The 21,650-nt window shown below is 41.1% G+C and overlaps 1 protein-coding gene across 2 annotated transcripts; it reads left to right on the top strand.

The window, feature by feature from the left end:
- Positions 1-1,420: 1,420 nt before the first annotated feature.
- Positions 1,421-18,088, top strand: LOC146636110 (uncharacterized). Of its 2 annotated transcripts, XM_085350714.1 has the most exons (21): positions 1,421-1,560; positions 2,065-2,110; positions 2,226-2,285; positions 3,765-3,821; positions 3,908-3,973; positions 5,622-5,681; positions 5,762-5,818; positions 6,131-6,190; positions 6,850-6,912; positions 7,022-7,072; positions 7,158-7,235; positions 7,551-7,610; positions 7,698-7,748; positions 7,902-7,976; positions 9,387-9,464; positions 9,757-9,798; positions 11,540-11,617; positions 11,718-11,757; positions 11,832-11,877; positions 15,039-15,453; positions 17,568-18,088. In XM_085350714.1, the coding sequence occupies exons 2-21, from the start codon at positions 2,066-2,068 to the stop codon at positions 18,045-18,047; spliced, it is 1,962 nt and encodes a 653-aa protein (XP_085206840.1). In that variant the 5' UTR covers positions 1,421-1,560; position 2,065; the 3' UTR covers positions 18,048-18,088. The 2 variants fall into 2 exon arrangements, with proteins under 2 accessions (XP_085206840.1, XP_085206839.1); XM_085350713.1 differs by lacking the exon at positions 1,421-1,560 and having other exon boundaries at positions 2,054-2,110.
- The last annotated feature ends 3,562 nt before the right edge of the window (positions 18,089-21,650 follow it).

Below are 21,650 nucleotides of genomic sequence, written 5' to 3'. Positions count from 1 at the left end.
TCTGATAAAGAGACAAGAAGAGAGAGCAAGAGACAGGATCGATGACATGGACAACAGAAAATATCTGAGCCCTACTCGCCCTCTCCCCTCACATGCCACGTGAGGAGTAACCAGATCAGTAAGGTGAAACCACACCCATTGTGACAATTTCCTGAAGGTGTACTGAAGGTCTGAGACGTAGAAGGTGAAAGGGGTGGAGAGATCACTGTCTCCAGTGGAGCTCCTGTACTACACACCATCAAATCAAACTGAGCTCTGCCCAGTCTCACATACTGTGGCCTGTCTGACAGCTGGCCAGCAGTCCATGAGATGGTGGATGTGCTTGCTGGTATTTCGTGTACTGTCTCCCTCAGTAGAAGTAGAATGATTGTGTTACATTCACTTTAGAAATCAAACAAGGTGATGTTGATTTCCGAAGTTCTCACTGTGTGGCCACTGTTATCAGGCTAGGAGGACACTCTTAAACTGTGACGGTGTTGATTCATCAGGAACTGGGCAAAATATGTACAACATAAAATGTGTGTAACATCAGTATCTTCTCCTGCTTCAGAAACATTTTGTAAATGTTGCTCAAGATCATAGACAGCTGGGAGAGTGCTCAGAACCCTGGGGCTAATACCAACCATAACCTGTCCTTCCTTACCCTAGTGTAGTTTCTCCAACAGTCTTCAACATAACCAGGACCGAAGTCATAGTCAAGCAAAGGATGTTTGTCAGGTTTATAGCAACAAAGTTTACTCGGGGATAAGAACAGGAGGAGCAGTAAATAATCATAGGCATTAGAGATGTTTGGAGGCCAGAGTGTGCAGTGCAAGAGGCAGTAGAGACCTGTAAACAGAACCCCATGAAAAAATTGTTCACCTCATTTGCTCTCTACAGGCTGCTGACTGGTTGCCTGTCATCAAAACAAGAATATTCCTTTTAACAGTGTCCTTAACGTTCAAAAACTAGTTCATACATAGGTAAATTCAAATGGCTCCTACTAGCATCATGAAGTTCTTGAAAGTGTACCTCATATACAAGGAATTTCAAAGGACCTTTACTTTGAAATGCAAAATCAGATTGATTTGATATTGACATGGTACCTGTGTGAGGGTGTGTACTGTTGATATAGGCTGCATTTAGTATGTGGAAACTGGAATTTTCCTTTTAACGGGATTCTAAAGTCATTGAAAGATAGCTCAAAAAGGTAAAAATCTGGGCTTTTACTTTGAAATCCAGAAGAAGAGTGCCTTGATACTGACAGGGTACGACTAGAGTACTAATCTATCGTTAGAGTGTGGAAAGGAGACTAATTAACTATTGTTATAATGGACAGATAAGTTAGTTAATGTTGAACCTAAATTCACTTGAAGGGGCTTTTATTTTGAAATCAGGTCTCGACGTCTCTTACCATAATACTCAGTATACACACAAAACACACAAAAAAGTGGGGACTCGCTCGTCTGTACTTCTCGAACTGGACGCTGGCTTGACAACAGTACCTCACTTTTCCCACTTAGTGTCGTGTGTTTGTGTGTGTGAGTGTTGGCTGCCTTGTTTTCCAGACTCGACACCGAGGTAGGATCCGTGCTCTTTTCGCCGTGCTGTTTGTGGCTCTGCTGCTGTCAAACATTCCTCCGGACAAAACGGCCACAGTGCACAGAGCTTTGAACGTGGCTTTGCTTTGTGCATCTCACGCGGGGCTGTGTTTAAACCCTGACACTTTCGGGCTGTGCCGCCTTTCTTGTTTATGTCGTCTAAAGTGACTCAATAAGCAGAAAGTTTTTTCCGCCAAGTTGCGCAGAGTTGCGCAAGTTGACGCAATAATAACAGTCGAGAGCACGACTGCAACTGTTATTATTAATGTCGCTTTAACTAACATTTTTAGTATTGGTGTTTGGCTTATAACGCAGGCATAGCGCTATAATTTGTTAAGTATGTTGTTGTTTAGCTTTGCCGTGAAAACAGTGAAAGTGCTTTAACGCACTAAAACAGCTCCTTAACAGAATACAATAGAGCAGAATTGCCCTTTATTGTCATTGTATATGTACAACGAAATTATGAAAACTTAATGTGTTTCAGAATGAATATATTCAAACGAGACAAAGGCTCAGCGGCTGCTACTCAGGTAGTCCCACCTATATCCAGGAGAGAAGTACAGGAAGTGTGATAACGTCCTGATTTTTTTTTTTTTAATACTACATGTCTCCCTGCCATTCAAACAAGCTTTCCTTTATCATCAGGAGCTCGGCAGTGCCGTCAGACACAGCCAGAACAAGCAGGATGATGGGGATGGCTCACAGGTGAATGTTCACACTGGGACATTAAAACACAGTTTTTCATATAGGAAGACACCACTGAGGACGCTATTGAACTTAAACCAAAGACAAAGCTGAGAGTTTGTTTTTAGTTGGCACGATTCAATTTGAATTTTGCATTTATTTCCCTTTTTGTAATAAACGTGTTGCTTTGCATAGACACGAGAGGGTGGGGGTGATGGGGGCATGCAGAAAGTTAATCACTTCACATTGACCTATCAGGTAAAAATGCACCATGAAGATGCTGGTGCCTTTCCTGACATAGTTGTGCAAGCAAATCTTCTTTTGAGACAGAAAAAAAAAGGTATACCTGAATGTGATCACAGGGAAAATTATTATGTTTGATAATAGTGAAAAACTCTTCTGTGGAAAAGCTGAGTACACACTAGGCAACTATTATGCAAATTGTACAGTATGCAAAGTGACTTCTGCATCAGTTGCTACAAACATCTGTCACTCTTCCAAAATAATTTCAATTTAAATCAGTGTTTTTATTTAAATATTTATTTTTCAATTTGAGTTAATTGTCTTATGAATTTAGTTTCAGCTACTTCCTACAGTGTGTTTGTTCATTTCAGTCTGATCCCGATGGTTTGCCTGTTTGTTTGTAGCAGTCCAGCGTTGAGCTCATTTAATTTAGGTGAAAATCAGGTCAAGGTCACAACAAATTTGTAAATCAGTTGAAACTTAAGACTTAACTGACTCCGTTAGTACACAATGTGAGCTGGAAAAAAATTCAAGAAACCATATTGAGTAATATATCATATGAAAGGGCATAGAGAGAGCTGTACAAACACTTTTTAATTTTTTTATACAACACCACAAGACATCACAATGATCCCATAACAGGCTGAAGTCACAATATTGTAATAAAAACACCATAAAACAAACTTTTACTACAGCCCTGGCCCTTTCCACTCTGAGTGTATCATAGTTTTTTTTGAAAATGTTACAACTATGACTTTTAATTGTTCCTCTTAAGATTCTGTGTTAGTTTCATGTTTTAAAATTTCAGTGTTCTTTGTCAGGGACTGATTTAAGAAACTCAGAATGGCTATTGCAGAACAAACACTTGATTCACAAGCTTTTACAGTTGTGTGCGGAAGCTTACATACACTCCTCGTGGGCATGAATGTCACGGGAAGTTTGGGCTTATAATGAGTTCTTTGAACTGTTCTTTTTCCAGGGCGGAATGATTGCACATGACTTAAAAAACAAAAGCAAAACAAACAATAATTGAGTGGAACAGGTTTGAATTTATTTTGGAGTTTAATTAATCCACACAGGGTCAAATGCAAACGTATATTTCAATCTTTTATTAAGTGATGATGACCCCTCTAGGATGTTTTTTTTAATTTGACAAGGCCAAGGCCCATCCATTTCTTGTTGGTGAATAAGATCGACTTTAACTGGATGCAGAAAGAATTTTTTTTATAATAAATGTGTTGTTATCATAAACATCAGAGGACGGGGGTGATGGGTGTCATGCAGATGGTCAATCCCTTCAAATCCACTGCTCAGGTAAAAATGCATGGACAGTCTGACACACAAGAGCTTCTTTGTTCGGTACCTCATTGAAAATGACAGGACGTTAACTCTCTATGCAGGCCTCCTTCACGGTTAATACAACTCCCTCCTCAGATTCACTGGAACAACCCGCAGACACAGCTCAGGTGAGGTGCAAAGTACTGCTAATATGTGATATTCTTCTGTGTAAAAAGTACGCCATGGACGATAATTTTGCCAGTTGTACAGTTATGCAAAGTCACTTTTGAACAACAACTACCACTCCTCCAAAGTTATCCATCCATCCATCCTCATTTGCTTATCAAGGTTGCAGTGGGGCTGGAGCATGTCCCCACTACTATAGGGCACGAGTACTCCCTGGGCAGGTCTCCAGTCTGTCACAGGGCTGACACAGAGAGTCAGACAACCACTCACAATTAACCTATCCCCACTAACTGCATGTCTTTAAACTGTGTGGAGCAGCCAGAGTACCTGGAGAGAACCCACGCAAACTCCACACAGAAAGGCCCGGTTTAGATGGTGGCGTCAAAATTTAGAACCTTGTTGCTGTGAGGCACCAGTGCTGATCACTGCACCACCCTGCTGCCTATCTTCCCAAAATATTTCACTTGAAACCTGCTTTCTATGCTAAGAATTTATTTTCTTATCAGTGTAGTTCCAAATACATAGATAGCGACAGTAAACAAGACATTGTGATACCGCAACAGTGTAAAATTAGCGAGTGCTGTATGGTTTTATCTTAAAACTGGATGCAGAAAGACGCAGCTTATTTGAGCAATTCAAAACTCTTGAATAAAGCCTTGTATTGGATGAAATCTACTGCGTTTTACTGCGCTGTATTCATCTGTTGATTTAAAAATTATAGACATTTTATATCAAAGAGTCTATGGTACAACTTGTAGATGGAGAGATGGAAGGGATGCATGGCTGCTCTAAAAGTATGAACAACCCCCCCAAGAATGACCAGTTTCAATGAAAAGAGGAAAGCTCTAGTTCCAGCACCCTAAAAGGTTGATTCTGTTCATCTGGACGTAGCGTTTTCAGTAGGAGAAATGTTTCATCACTCATCCAAGTGACTTCTTCAGTCTCAGCTGACTGCAGGCTTCTGCAACCTTATAAACAGTACATTGCACAAAAACTAGTTCCAGTAATTTATTTATAAAGTTATTCCCATGTTTAAACAAATAAAGAAGACTTATAAAACAAAAAAGACATGACCTCTAAATCGTACAGCTGGTGCTTGTAAATGGTGGATGCAGATGCAGTAAAGCCAGATTTACCAAACACAGAGTTAAAAAAAACAAACAGTTAGTCATCACTGCTCCCCCATGTGATCCTCAGCTGCCAACATAGAGGGAAACAAAGAACCCAAAATGGAGCAAACAGCACCACCATCAGTCAAGGAAGGAAGGAAGGAAGGGAAAACTAATTAACTAACTCAAGGTCACAAAAAATAGCTTCTTTTTATTCCTAGAAACTCACAGCTGCTTTAAGAAGCTAAGAGAAAGCTAAGAAAAAAACTAAACACAAAAAACTACAAAATTTAAAAGTTCTGTCCTGATTATGAGAATATTCTTAATGTGGTGTCGCTAATTTCATTTAAGTAACGGGGTCTCAGCAGGGATTTCCTACAAGAAATGTGTGTTTTGAAGACTTAACCTCAGTACTGCTGTTTCTTGTTTTCTCTCAGCGAGGTCGAGTCAAGGTGATTAGTTGCCTTCAGTTAGCATATTAAATGTGCATTCCTCTAGTCATGGTTTGGTGCACAGTGACTCAGTGTTTGCTCACTTTCAGAACCCTGGTATGCTGAAAGGGGTCATGCAGAAGGTCAACCCATTCAAGCCTACCTCACAGGTAATAGGATTGTTTCAATGTTACCAAGAAAATAGTGGCAGTAATAATAGGTCGTCCACTCAGCTGGGTTTCTCACACAGGTCTCCAAAGCACCATATTCAGAGTTGCCGGAGCGGGGAAAGGAAAACTCTACTCAGGTAGGAAAAAGTTGAGAATCTGCATGAATTTGATGTCAGAAATCTGATGGTAGAAAAAAAATCACTTGATCATAGGTTCCTTCAAGTCACTAGTGACGACCTGTACATCCGCACGCATTTCTTGAAACTGGATTTCCTAACATTTGAGATGACATTGCAGAAAAGCCCCTACAGATTTTCACAAGACAAAAAAGGTCAAAATGGGGACAAAATACCATATGACCTTTAACATCTGATCATCGTGTTACACAAAAATTCACACAGATGTGGAAGGAAAAACCCCAAAGTCTGATAGTTATGCTGTTGTTTCAGAACTCTGGAATGTTGAAAGGAATGATGCAGAAAGTCAACCCCTTCAAGTCTTCTGCACAGGTACGCAACTCTACCTTTGATGTCTGTTCTCAGCATGCGGCCTCGGAGGTCAAATCATCTTTATATGAACTATGTTTAAAGACACCGCAGTTTCAAAATTGTAAAGCTTTGTATCTTTGTCAGACGCCAATATCTAGTCTATGGATGACTGAATGAAATTTTCTAATTCTGCCTGTTGAATTCTTATTTTAATACAAAGTTTGGGAGTTGTGCCAATTGGCGTGTTCAGACTGATTAGAGAAGTTAGATACAAAGTCAATGCAAAGACACAGCAGGTGACGCAAGTAGAAGCAAATACTATGATGGGTCCTAAAGCCACTGGCAATGGGAAAACAAGGTCAAGCCTGTTGTCACTATTTGCATTCATCTGGAGCTCCTGTGGCGACACGCAAAGCAAAAAACATTAACCTGAAAATGTTTTCATAATAACTTTGTAAGGAAGTGGTTGTCTTGTTCATTGGCTCAGACATTTGTGGGCTGGCAACATTTCACTTCCTGTTTGGTCCGACTCCAATCTATCAGTTAAAGTACAAACTGAATCTGTAACATCTACATTTTAGTTGCTCACTTTGAGACCTTTTTCTGCAAAAAAACAAAAACAAATAAAGAAAAAAACAGATTTTGAACCTGAAACTTCCTCTCATCTCCTTTGACTTTAGAGTGATCCTCCAGATGATTCTGCAAATCATCAAGAGACTGGGAAAGAACTTCAAGACAAACAAGTACTGCTCCAAGTTCTGCATAATCTACTACCCTCTGTGTTAATTTGTGGCTTGTTCTTGCAGTGCTGGGCCTCCTTATTTATTGACTTATTTTTAAATAATAATTTAGAATCCAGGAATGATTCAGAAAGTCAACCCATTCAGATCCTCACAGCCAAAGGTTTCATTTTTAATAATAATTACTGATAATTTAATTGTTGAACGCAAACAGAAAACTGTCCTCTTCTTGCATTTTATATTTTCAGGATGTCGAGCCTCAACACAATGACCTCACATGCAGCGCTGGAAGCCTGACAGGCAAAATCAACTTGCCAGAGAAGCAGGTCGATCTCTGTCTGTTTCATACCATTACATACACGTTTATTTTTCCTACCCACATTTAGTTTAAGAAAGTCAGCTGTGTAATTTGGAGTAGAGTACGCTCTCAGTGTTGTTCTTTCCACGACCACAAGATGTTGCCAAAGCAAAAACAATAGAATCTCCACAGACCAAATACTTCCTGACCATTTTGTTTCCTTTCAATTTTAATTTTGAATCCACTTCATGAATAGTGCTTACATTGATTGTTTACAGCTTTTAATAGACACATAGATTTAAAGGAGTAATGTCTGTTGCTCTTTTCTACTTTGTGTTTTTAGAACCCTGGAAGGTTCAAAGAGACGATGCAGAAAGTAAATCCCTTTAAGTCGTACACACAGGTATGATGTCGACGATCAATTCAGTTTTAGAGTTTCCCACTGACCTAGCTGGAGTTTCTACTTAATGTGAGTATGTTTGCAATTTAGATTCAGGATCAATGTCAGAGAGATTTGACGGTTACCTCTGTCAAGACACTGGTAAGGCCTAAGATGGAAATAAAAAGATGCACATGTCTGGTATTTCTTATGGTTAAGGACTTTTAACATAACACATTTGACAGATTTTATTATAACAGAAGTGTACTTGGCTCTGTCTGTGATTTCCTGCGTTTTCCTCTCAACAATTATCAGGAAAACCAAGCAGATATTCACAGTGACAACTCCACCAGCTCTGAAAGCCTGGATGACAGCACAATAGAGAGACATGTAAGGCAATAACCACATCTCCTTGTCTTTAAAATGAACCCAGCCCTCCAAGCTCAAAGTTATTTCTTGTTCACCTGCTACACACAGAAATGTATGACTTCATTTAGTACATCACCTTTTGTTAACCTAATTGCATTTCTTGTAATGGTTGTTTTATCTTACCATCTTCTCGCACTTGGTGATTTCCAGAACCTATTGTTCAGTGAAAAATACTAGCATGTTGTCAGTCTGCAAAAATGCAAAGCATGTGACCAGGTTGAAGCAGTGCTTACTTAACGATCAGCATTTTCGTCATGATGTTTGTCGATGTCTTAACTGCAGCCAGAACAGGCTCAAGACCCACCTTTTTAATTTAGCTTTTACTTAGCGTTTATTTATTTTATGCTTATTTATTCTATCCTGCTATTTTATTATTAATTTAGGATTTACCTAATATTTGTTTGATTTTATTCTTATTCATTTTTTAATCTTCTTATTCTATTTATATTTATATTGTATCCTGTTCTTATTTATTTTATCATTTTACCCTATATATATTGTATTGCGTCATATCTCCAGTGTTTCCTCGGAGGGCGCTCTCTGTACCGGGGCTGTTATTGACCGTGGCTGCTGGGTCTCTGGGGTCCTCTCAGCCTGGCTGGGGGGCTCCTTTGCCTCCCTCCTGCTGTGTGCCCAGCCTGGAGGCTGCGGTCTGTGACCGGCTCCCGGTGCAGACGGCTCCCTGTTATAGTGTTTCCTCACTTGGCTCATGCGAGCCCAGCCCAATTTTTACTCTTTAAGTGTGCGCGTGTGTGTATGTGTGTGTGGGTGGGGGGATATATGTGTATTGAGAGTGTGGGGAGTGAGTTGGAGGGTGGGGTGGGCTGCTTTTAACTATGTAAAGCACTTTGTGCTACATTTTCTCTGTATGAAAAGTGCTTTATAAATAAAGATTGATTGATTGATTGATAACAAGGAAAATGGCACTCATATTTCCCGGACTGGTGAAGTTTGATAAGAACAGTGTACGGGAATGTGTCTAGAGCAGGGATGGGCAATCTCAGTCCACGAGGGCCCTGCAGGTTTTAGATCTCACCTTGGGTCAACACACCTGAATCACATGATTAGTTCGTTACCAGGCCTCTGGAGAACTACAGGACATGTTGAGGAGCTAATTTAGCCATTTAAACCAGCTGTGTTGGTTCAAGGACACATCTAAAACCTGCAGGGACACCGGCCCTCGTGGACTGAGATTGCCCACCCCTGATTTAGAGACTATGCTAATAAAGCCAAATGCACTGGAGAAAAAGTGAAGAAAACCAGACAAACAAACAAGAAACTTTGTACCTTCTGAAAATCTTTGTCAGGTGCATAAGTGTAACATTTACACAGTATTAAGCCCTAAGCACTCAGTTCACTCCCTTTCCAAAGTCTGTTTGGTATATAGATGCTGACACCAGCTGTGATGTAAAAACCCAGCCAACACAGGCCCAAAGGAGAAGAACCAGGGTATGTTATGCAGAGTATTGGGTCCTTATGAATTCAGAATAAACTAATTTAATATTCACCATTGTTTTACATGTTGCCTGGTTCTTTTCATGTTGATACTGATGGTTTGATGTCACTGTTTTCATGTGGGTGGCTGAAAAAAATCAAGAAAAACATATTTGTAATGACTTTTTTTCCTCTTTCCTGAAGACTTTTAAACTATTTTCCAGATTTCACAGGAATACTGAAATACCACCGGCAGTTTCTTCTCAAACATATCGAGTTCTTATTTGCTTTGTTTTTGACCCCACAGGACTCTGCAAATGCATTTTCTGACACTCAAGCCACGCCCCAGGTTAGTAATGAAGTAAATGTATATAGCACCTTTCTAACTTACATGCTATCTTTACATTAAGCAATAAAGATAAATGTAATCAAATGCCTAAGGAGCTTGAAAGAAAAACATCTGGACTTCTTAGGTGTCTTGAAGATGTTTCACCTCTCATCCGAGAAGCTTCTTCAGTTCTAAGAGGTCAAATGGCCCAGGATGTGAGTGGGCGTTAAGGCAGGGATTTAAAATCTGGGACTTGTCACCACTTGCTCTTAGAACTCGTGAAGCTTCTCCAATGAGAGGTGAAATGTCTTCAAGAAAATTATAGAAGTCCAGACGCTTTTCTTCCCAAGCTCCCTAGACTACGGTGACCTGGATGGCTGAGAACCTTGACACACAATTTAATCAAATGTTTATCGGTGGTTTTTTTTTTCAAGATACAATTGGGAGGTGAGCATGCTAATATGTTTGCACAGTGCTATTATGTCATTGTGTAAATAAAACTACACACAGACATTTCAGAATTCGGTCTTTATTTACTCATGTAATCTCTAATGCAGTACTTAGGTAGAATATACTGTGATCAAACTGTCAGAATTCCTCTTAAGAATAATTGTTTCATAAACTGGCTAATATAAATGCGACTAATACTGAAATCAGTGAGTTAAACGTGCTTACATCTATTGGAACAGTGCCTCATATGACAGCCACGTATACATAAGAAGATACAGCCTGCTCTACATTTGACCCATTGAGTAACGACAAACAAAGGAAAGAGAAAAAGGGTGGTTTAAACTGCTATGTTTAAATACTAAACATATAAAGATGTTGAGGTAGGAATATTATACTAGGGTGACGTGGCATTTCACAACTTACCAGAAACAGTTGGTGATTTAAAAGAGAGATGTTAATTGTTTTTCCATGTTTGGTTAGCTTGTGACTTTGAAGTTGTCATTCCAGTTTTTGGTCCCCATGCTTGACATATTTTACTTTAAACACCTGGTAAACAACGCTGCAGTAACCTTTCAATTTGGGACTATTTCTTTTCACCAAAACTAGATCATCTATCATCTCATGAAGTTAAATGAACTAAAAATGCATTATTAGTCTAATGCATGGGTTCTTTGGCTCACTTGATCTTGTCCTCTCTTTATCGAGTCCTCTTGAGTACAACATGATTTCATTTTTTGCAGTTCACGGGTTTCTGCCTTTCATATAACAAAACATTAAGAATTAATCTATTGCTGTCAACGTCATTAAATTTATATAAACACAAACAACATCAAAAACTCTTTTTTTCTTGTTCGCTAACAGAAATTTCTAAGAAGTAATTATAGTGTTTATATAGTTTATAGATTTACATTTTTGCTGTTCCTGATATGATTACGTGACAGTTTAAATGAAAAAATAGAAAAGTGAAACTAGGTGGTTAGTCAGGTCTGTCGAGGTTGGCATAAAATTTTGAAGCATGTAAATACAGTTATAGTAAAGCTAAGGCGGCAGTGTACAGATGTTTTAGAGAAAAAAAAACTTACACAGTAACATTTTTTTGTTTGTTAATGCCTAGTTGTAGGCAGTTTTGTGAAGCTGTTATTTACAGCTTACATTAATATTTCACAACAGGAAGCGTCACTGTGTTAAACCTCAGATGATTTATAAGCTTTGCTGAAATCGCAACACAAACGCAGGTTTAATCTTTTTAGACGAGATTTTAGGCTCATTTAGAAATTCTGTCTAGTGTTCCATGTGTCACCCCTTGTTCCAGGAGGTAGTTAAAGTTCAGACATTGCAGTGTGCTGAAGTACCAGTGCGCAGGGAAGGAACGGACCTGGATCCTCTAGACGTATGTTTATCTTATTTTTTCTGGTGTATGTTCTGTGGATTTTAAATTTCTTTCTCCATACAGTCACAAAGCAGTAAGTTAAAAGACTGTTTATTTCCAGGATGACGAAGGCCTTTTGTCCTGGTGGAGAACAGTCGAAGGTATCACTGATTTACTGTTAACCTTATTTATTGTTGTTGAAAGTTGCACCTCATAATGTCTTTCTGTGCCTTAGGTTGGGATGAGTGGAATGAGGCAAACCAGAATGATGAAACTGAAGAGTAAGTAGAACAATCAGTTTATTACACTCACTGACCACTTCACCTCTTAAACTGCACATTAGTGCAAATAGTTGGCCAATCATATGGCGGCAACTGAGGCATTTAGACATGTTCAAGCCAAGCAAATGCGATTTCACTGAAATTGATACTGATTTTAAACATAACCTGGTTGTTGGTCCAAGTGTTTCAGAAACTGTTGATCTGCTGGGATCTTCCCACACAACCATCTACAGTTTACAGAGAATGATCCAAGAAAGAGAAAATCTCCAGTCAGCAGCATTTTTTTGGGCAAGAATCCCTTTTTGATGACCGGGTAGAATGGTCAGACTACAGTAACTCAATTAATTCTTTGAACCTTGAAACAGATCGGATACGGTTCATATGGATGCTCCAAAATTGGACAGTAGAAGACTGGAAAATTGTTACTTGGTATGGATGAGTTTTGGCTGCAAAATGAAAGTATGGATCCATCCATTCTTGTGTCAGTGGTTCAGGCTGGTTGTGGTGGTGTGGGGGATATTTTCTTGGCACACTTTGGCTCCTTAATGCCAACGTAACATCATGAAATGCCACAGCCTACCAGAGTCATCCCTTTTTGAACACAGTGGTGCTATTTTCTGACGGTTGCTTCCAGCAGGATAACGCACCATGTCACAAAGCTAAATCATCTCAAACTGGTTTATTGATCATGACAATGAGTTCACTCTACTTAGATGCCCTCAGCAGTCAGCAGATCTCAGTCCAATAGAGCACCATTTTGGATGTCGTAAAACAGGAGATTCTTATCAAGCAGCCAACAAATCTGCAGCAACTGTGTGATGCTGTCATGTCAATATGGACCATAATCCCTGAGGGATGTTTCTAGCACCTTGTTGCATCCATGTTATGGAGAATTAAAATAGTAGCTGGTGAGTGTATAGCACAATTAACACAACTAACTTTAACCAAAGTGTTTCCCACCAATAACTGACTCACACATAGCCACAGAAACAACTTCTCTATTAAAGACTATTGCGTTATTTAGGATTTAGCAGATTCACAAACACAGGACTACAAAACCTTCAGGGAAGTCTAAAGCAGAAACAAACAACAGGCAGAACTATTCACCAACACAAACTCTGAAGAACCTGCCTGGAAGTTTCAAACTGTAAAAAAACAAGGGTTTACTTCCCTAGACTAACAAAACAGGCAAAATAGTTACCGTATTTCCCGGACTACAAAGCGCACCTGAATATTAGCCGCACAAGCTAAAATCAGGGGAAAATCCTGTTTTGTACATACATTAGCCGCACCTGACTAAAAGCCGCAGGTGTTTCAATGTTGACTTATCATATGTAAGAGAATATGCACAAAGCGAATTGTCAGGAAAGAGATGGCTGTTTGGAGACACATCCCTTTTATTAATATTTTGAAAAACAAGTTATAGGTACATATTTGCACATGTAGTACATAACAGTAACCTATAGCACACCAGAAAAATAGATTCGGACTACCTTTTAGGCTCAGGTGCAGTGACACGGCTTTAACAAGAAGAAAAGTCAGTCATTCACCATCTTTCTCTTCTTCCTGCGCACTAAAACCACCAAAGTCCTCTTCTCCAGTGTCGGATACGAACAGGCTCAGGATGGCTTCGTCATCCACTCTCCGCTTCTCTCCTTCGTTGTCACTTTCAAAACCAAAGAAATCCTTGTTGTCAGTGTCAGAGTCGAACACCCTCAGAAGGGCCGTGGCGGTGTCCTCCTCTCCATCATGCAGCAGTCCAGCCCTTCAAAATCCGTTGGTGATTGTGGATGTTTTCACACTTTTCCACGCTGTCAGAATCCACCGGTGGAGTTGAGCATAACTTGCTTTTCGCAAGTTTATCGCCGCTCATCATCCACGCCTCCCGCTGAATGCGTAGCGCTACTTTGAAGTTTGTTTTTCGAGCTACTTCGTACGGCACTACGTTGCCTGGCGGACGGACATGTGACTAACATACCACTCTTGAACCCCGATCCTTCCGCCAGGCAACGTAGTGCCGTACAACAGCGGAACAAACAAAACAAATCGTCTTACGATATGACAAAAATCATGGAAAATCCATAGAAAAGCCGCACCTGACTAAAAGCCGCAGGGTTCAAAGCTTGTGCAAAAAGTAGCGGCTTATAGCCCGACAATTACGGTATAAAATGAACAAACGCCAGCTCACACCTGAAAAAGCTGCAACTTACAAAAAATTACTGCTGTAGCTGGTTGGATGAAAGGGAAATCAAATTATTCTCTGCAGATTGTTGACATCTTCACTCCTTACAGAGGGTGTGGTCCTCAGCCTGCAGCCAGTCACCTGTAAGCTGCAGCATTGCTAAACCAACTGTAGGTTCCTGACTCAGGATGTGTAATCCTGGTTTCTGGAATACTGGAACAACAACATTGATGTCTCCCTATCTCCATTCTCAGCATTCACCTGCCCACACATCTTGTCTTTTCTTGGTAGCCAGAACAAGACGGTCTCTTGTTTTGCATGTCTATCAGGTTTTTGTGAGACACCCTTAGCTTTAAGCCCATAATGGAGAGACCTGAGGCACTGATGGGTGGATCAGATTACTGTACTAACACACGGGATATATTGCTGTCCACCACCCTTCTTGTAAACACACGAATAACTGGTCGTTGTGCTTTCCTTTCTTTCTCTTAAAGACAGTTTCCATTCCTTTATCCCATCATATAGTCCACCAGCCATAAAGAGTTGTCCAGGAAGTAGTTAGGAAGTGCTGAAACACACCCTCTCCATGTTAACCAGCTGCTTTGCTGCTGGAATCTCACAGCCACCTTCTTACACAAACTGAGAGATCTCAAATATCACATTTCTTTGATGCACTTTGAGCCACATCTGAGATGCTGATCCCATTTAAAATCACACATTTGTGTTGAGAAAATAAGTCTTAACCTCTGTTACAGTACACTGCCTAAAACCTCAGACTATTTTGCCATGACAGTAAAGTATTTACCATTCCGTCATTTCTTGCTGCAAGGTAGACGTGTTCTTTATTGTTCACAGAATATGTTTTCCCATAGGAAGCTTTGCAATGTTGAGCTACAGTTTTAATATAAAAACATGTTTCTTGGTTGAAGTTCACTCATTGCTTTCCCTGTGAAACCCTTCTCCTGTGCCTTTTTCTCAGAGTGGTGGAACAAGCAGCTGATCGCGTCTTCATGGCTGCTCGACTTTTTGTTCGTTTTTTTAACCAACATGGCGCCTCACTGCAGCAGCGCATCCTTGAGCTCCTTGCTTTGGCTGATGCAGCAGACAATTTTCACAAAAAAACCGTCACGGCCAGTGTCGGTGGTGGATTGGCCAGTGTCGCCGGGTCTATCACCACCATCACCGGCCTCATCCTGGCTCCCTTCACAGCTGGAGCATCGCTGATTGTCACAGCTGTAGGCATTGGCATAGCTACAGCTGGTGGCGTGACATCTGCTTCGGCCAATATCACTGACACTGTCCATTCAAAGACGGACCGCAAGAAGGTGGAGAAGATGATTCAAGATTACCAGGGGGAGATCAAGGACATCAAAGAGTGCCTGGAGTTTTTACAGGTAAGAACGTACCAAGAAGGGAACACACACGATGGCTGGCTTACAAGTAGGGCTGGGTATCGTCACGTATTTCTACAACTGATTCAATCCCTCTAAACCTTTTAAATTGAAAATATTTAATTCTAAATTATTTGCCTATTTCTTTGCTATTAAAAACTCAGTGTAAACTATCTCAGTATAAAAACAAAGCCGACACTTGTGAGACTTCATCAGAGGTGCAAACATCACAGCAGACGCCTTTGTGTCAAAGTGACTGAAATAAAAATATTCAGCGGTAGATGAAAAACTAAAGAAAACCGTGAATCAACCTATGCACATTACATGATACTGCTGATACCGTATAAACAAGACGAAACAGCAGGCAGCCAAACGATTTTTGATGGGAAACTGGTTTTACAGCATACTGAAAAAGAGAGCTGTGCAGGAAGTGCAATTTTATCATGGTGGAAGCAAGAACACGAAAGTAAGAGGAAATTCATGACAATGTTTTTCAAAGGCGAAACGTAAGTTTGCTCTTTTGTTGTTGGATCAGTGATTTTAGGTTGGAGAGTAATAAAACCTGCAGTTTTAGAATCTCTGAGATGTCGACTTTCAGCACCCGACAGCGTATGAATTGGGAAATCTATTCTTTAAACCCACCCTACTTGCAAACTCTGCTCACATTGCTGAAAAGCGTTGGGTGATATGTTTACAATTAAACAGCTGTCGGTTCCTGATGAATTCACTGACTGGGTGTCAGGGTTTCTGGGTCGTTGACCCAGTATTTTCAGTTCATGTTCACTGTTTATCCCCTGTACGTTCCACTTCCTGTTTTGTGTTCTAGTTCTTATTCCATGCATCGTTAGTTCAATTGTGTTCAGCTGCTCACTCACCTGTCACCTATCAGTCATTGTTCAGCCAGTGTATTTAAGTCCTCAGTTCCCTCCTGGTCGGCGTCGCGTCATTAATGTTGTCACTGCTGTCTATGCCCCATGTTTGCCTTCCAAGTTCAGATCAGTCAGCCGTTCATTCAGTTATTCAGTCAGTCAGCCATCTCCTGTTTTCGTCATTCGTCCCTCACAATAAACACCCTGCATCTTCACCGTGAGTCCTGCGTTTGAGTCCTTTTCTCCACATCCACTCAGCAACCCCTGACACTGGGTTTGTTAGTCCTTTATGTAAAACCTGTAAGATGTTGGTGAAGAGCTGGCAACATAATTTATTTCTTAGCTCAAGAATTTGTCATGGGGCATAGGAGTGCATTGAATACTTTCAGTATGCCACGTTTGAAAGGCTTCCATTTACTCAACATATAAAGAAAAATCTGTTAATCTGAATGTTTGGCTCAAGGTCAGTGAAGCATCATTTAGCACTGTGGTTAAACCACATCAACTACAGTGTTTACAGAAGCATTGACAGCTCAGCTGCCTTGTTCCTGTTGATGCATAGTTTGAATTGAACTTTCATGATAACCATTTACCGGAGTGAATTCTCGAGAAAGAAACAAGAAACACATAAACAATCATTCTGTCAATGAGATGCTGTCATGCAGCATTATTTTCATTTTTCCATCGTACCTGACTGTCAGGTACGACTGTTGTTTTTTAACCAACTGACTGCAATAATAATGCAAGGAAATATAGTAAGTATACATAAAGAGCCAAGTAAGCTTTAACTTTAGATGAGTCTAAGTTTTATGGTGGCCCTTAAAGGTAAAATACACTCCAACTTGAGAAAACAGCAAATGGAAAAATGCAGCAAAAGCATACAAAACAATACTGATGTTGAAAAAAAAAAACCACAGTAGAAGTTAAATAAAACACAATGAAACTGAAAAAAAAAAATGCTGACAAAACAATGAGGAAGTGTTTTTAGGGAGACAAGAATGTGAAAGAAGAGTTGTGGAAGGCCTTTAGAAAAAACATACCTACAGTACTATATTAATCATGTGACTTAACCTTGCATCTTTTTCTCTCTCAGAAATCAGAAAATCGTTTTTTTAAAAGTGTATCTCAGTACAATCAGTTTCAAGGACAAAAAAAGTCACTCAGCTAATCTACATTTAGAAATAAATTCTAGTGTTGGTATGGCCACAGCTGCTAATGTAAAATTTTCATCTCACATATACCTGACAGGAAGGGATGGAGACACTCCAGCAGTGGGACTTTGAGAAGTATGCAGAGAGCATCGCAAAAAACCACTTAAACCAGGACGTCAAGCATGTAATCAAAGAGGGTGGTCGAGCTGGCAAAGCTCTGGTGGTCAACACAGACAGTCTGATCAATACTGTTCAAGTCCTGAATGTTGCTGGTGGTGCTGCCAAAGCTGCCCAGGTGATGAGTGTCACTACCGGAGTAATGTCAGGCCTCTTCCTGGCTCTTGATGTGTTTTTCCTGGCAAAGGACTCCATGGAACTGAAAAAGGGGGCAAAAACAGAGTTCGCTGTCAAGATCCGAGAAGTTTGCAAGGACCTACAGAATGGCCTGCTGGAGCTGAACAGAATCAAGGAACAGCTTCAGAAAACTATGGATGGGATAGAAGTGGAGGTAGAGGAGGTGGAGGATGAAGAGCAGTTGAAATCTGATCTGAAGAAACTCACTGACCTTGAAGACTGAAGGGCAGTGTTTAGAAAACAAAACAAGGTCCTCATTGTCTTGTGTTGATACCAAAAATAAAGTTTAAGCAGAAATTGCTGATAAATAGTTCTCAGTAGTTTCTTATATTAATATATTGTCATTGTTTGTTTTAAAGTCAATTTTAATTAAATGTATTACATTTATTGCTGGTTTGCTGCATTGGTGAGTTGATCTGACTTACGCTCCGCAATACTTTTATCAGTGGACAAGGTGAGGTGACCTTTTACTCAAACGGGTGGGGTCAAAGGCCAGAAATAAAAGAATGTTAAAGGTCGAGTCTGCCTATCTCATTCCTAAAGTTATAATCATGAATTCCTAGTCTATCTCAGTTTTTCATCTGTCCAGGAGTTAGGGTGCTCCTAGCCATCAATCTTATGCTGACATGTGGCACATGCATGCTGAAGAAACACAGTTTAAATGACAGCCTTTGAGTCCGTACAGTGAGGGTTTCATATTACTTGGTTTTACTTTGGGGATCTTTGCAGGGTACTGTTCCACCTTCAGATGGGTTTTGAGTGATCAGCTTTTATCTTACATGATGAAATGATGATAATAACTTTATTTGTGTAGCACTTTTTAAAGTGCTTCACAGTTTAAATAAAATCCACACATAAGTCGATAAGTACACATGTGAAAACAGAAACACATAAACAGACACATAAGGAACCACATGGTCAGACATTCATTCTAACACACACATATACACCCAAGTATTTTCACTATGGCCAAAAATGATGGATATATGAAAGATTAAGGGAAACGTAACCTATGAAAATGAGTTTTCAGTAGTTGTCTAAAGCAAATAACAGAATCAGCTGACCTGGAAATACATGATCATTTCTGGCTTTAAACATCAGAGTAAGGGACAGTCAGGGGAACCTGGCTGGATGACTGGAGAGGTCAGCTGTAGTAATAAGGTTTTAGAAGCTCAGCTACATAAGCAAAGGTGCAGGAATAGGTGTCATATGTGACCACCGGCTAGTTGTTTTTTTTTAGCAGCCTTGCTACTGCAATCTGCACAAATCTGGAGTGAGCTATAGAGGTCTCTGAGATTTCTGAGGTGAAATTAAAAAAAAAGTTGTTAGCCCGCCAGTTAGTGGAGGTGGACAGTTTGAGTTTCATATTACTCGCATAATCCACCCCCGTGCCCCTTTCCTTACCTAAAAATATAGCACCAACATAACCCTTTGATTAGTCTTCCAGCCACTGACATTTTGTGACATCTATACCAAATACAGCCTGTTTGGTTATTTTAATTAGCCTTATTTGATTGCAGACAGGCAACAAAATGGAAAATCCAAGACTGGTAAAGTAGCAAAGCAGAAATATTGACCATGCAATGACCAACAGGCAGTAATTGTAACAGCTTCCATTGTACCGTACTGTGCAAAATTCTTGAGCATGTGTGTGTCGAAGTAGAGGCTAATGGTATTTAATTTGAGCTGATGTAATGAGGTGTAGAAGCGTAAGCCGCATCCCACAGAAAAGTAAAAATAACCTTGCTGTCAGAGTGTGTGCTCTTTTCGGAAAGTCCGACTAATCCTGGGGATAAAGCTGGTGACGTAGACTGGTCAATCTTACGCACACAGAGCATGACAGAAGAGCATAAAGAAGCCTGATAATTATAACGTTATCGGTAAAACTTACAGACAACATCACGGATAACTTAAGAATTAGAAAAGAGTTGCAGCTGCTTCTCAAACAGAGATTTTCATGTAATTTTCAGTTGCCATGACTAATGTTGTACGGTGTGTATTTTAAGGGCGTATGCTGCTTTCCGGGTATTATGTGCACTGTGTAAATTTGCACTCTCGTACTTTGTATGAGAGCTTATCATAACCAGAAAAGTTGACCATCAAAACCCTAATGGAACAGTGGTGACAGTCGTGTGCAGGTGCTGCAGGATGGCTGCACCGTCACTGCCAGAAAACTGTAATGTTGCCTGGAAATGTAAAGACACACTGCTTTGCACTGACACAATACTGTGGAATGTGAGTGTTTAGAGAGCGTGAAACATGGACGCCAAACACGAAGTACAACATTTGAACAGCTATCATTCTGAAAGTAATGCGTATGTTGACATTTGCTGATTTAAAGTAGAACCTTATCGTCACTTAACACACTCTCAAACATCATTCAACAAAGAACCTGCATGAAACGCAGCTCTCTTAACCTTCAATTGCCCGTAGATTTAGATGTGCACTTGTGATTTTTCATTTATCACAAGAAAAATATTTGGTGCATTGGTGTAGTAAAGATAAGGAGACCTGGGCTGGACGATAACATTTTTTACATTACCTGGGGGGCTCTTCAACTGGTGGGGGAGATTGTCACATCTTGCAGGAGCTTTCCTCTCTTCAGGAACTCTTTACAGGAGGGGGAGATACAGGAGAGGTGGAGGAAGATCTCAGCCTGGGCGTCTATTGTCTTATGTAGTCTGGAAGATGAGTGGATGGTGGGGTGGGTGCAGTTTTCTATGTGGTGGGGTTGGGTGGACTGTCCCGGGCTCTGTGGGGCCGGGAGGCGCTGATGCACTGGGCCCGGTCTGGATGGGCCTGGGTCCCCTTTCCCTGGCGGGTCACGGAGTATGGGGGTGCCTACTGGGGTCAGCGGGGGAGCTGGCCCCAGGGAGGGGTCACTTGCCCCTCCCTTCCTTCCCTCCCCATCTCCAGCTGCCTCCCTCTTCCCGCTCCACCACAACCACCCACACATGCAGGGCCTTGGAGTAGGGGTATGTCCCCAGGGTGCAGAGGAGGCTACCCCCCCTTCTGTCCCCTTCTGGCTGCCTCTGCCTCAATTTTATCCCACAACTTAGACATTCACATTACTCACACTCTCATTACACATACATATAGGATCTTGGGGGTGGGCACGATACACGGAATCCAAATTACCATCAGGGTGTACACCTCACCCCTGGCATCGTTGCCCACCTCTCAATTTTAAATACACGTAGACATTGAGGGCTAGCAGGAGGGACTATGCGCTTACCTGCTGCTCTCTGGCAGGTAGCTCCAAGCCCTCCTGGGTTTTAAATGCACCTTAGAACACACATGCATCAACATTACAATGAGCGGGTAGAGGGAGGTTTGGATTCTTCTCTCACCCCCATTCTCTGCGGCCTGCTGGAGCGGGGGGCTAGGAGGAGGAGTTGGCCGTCCGACTGCGGTCTGGAGTGTGGGGCCTCCCTGCTGCTGCGGAGTCGGGGCGGTCTGCCTCTCCCCACCGCAGGGAAAAGGGTAACACCACCTGGGTCTGGGTGCAGTTCCCCCCTCCAGGGGCAGGGGTACCTAGACCCGGTTTGTAGAGTACGCTTGGGGAGTGTGATCGTGTGTACAGCGTCTCTTTATGTCTGTCTCCACGTTGGTTGAGTGTGGAGTAAGTGCATATGAGAGCATGAGGGTGGGAATGGATGTTTGTATCTGTGTGTGCCTGTATGTCTGTGTCTATATGTCAGGTTGGGTATCAGACGCCACCTCTCTGGGGACATCTCAGGCCCTCCAAGGTTTGGAGGCCTATCTCCCCCTACCACCACTTCCCCTGCCAGTGGCGGACTCCCTCAGACATCGGTGCGTTGGTGGT

This window comes from Diplotaxodon limnothrissa, linkage group LG3, assembly GCF_057381915.1.
Source record: "Diplotaxodon limnothrissa isolate DT_005_m linkage group LG3, D_limnothrissa_male_GT1.1, whole genome shotgun sequence".
In the NCBI taxonomy this organism is placed as follows: Eukaryota; Metazoa; Chordata; class Actinopteri; order Cichliformes; family Cichlidae; genus Diplotaxodon; species Diplotaxodon limnothrissa.
Note: the sequence above shows the minus strand (reverse complement) of the source record. Positions and strands in the feature narration are given on the sequence as shown.

Excerpts from the sequence above, each read along its gene's own strand:
- LOC146636110 (XM_085350713.1), top strand. The coding sequence starts at position 2,054 with ATGTGTTTCAGAATGAATATATTCAAACGAGACAAAGGCTCAGCGGCT. Across the intron at positions 2,286-3,764 it reads ATGATGGGGATGGCTCACAG|AGGACGGGGGTGATGGGTGT; the intron begins GTGAATGTTCAC and ends CATAAACATCAG. Across the intron at positions 7,236-7,550 it reads TCAACTTGCCAGAGAAGCAG|AACCCTGGAAGGTTCAAAGA; the intron begins GTCGATCTCTGT and ends TTGTGTTTTTAG.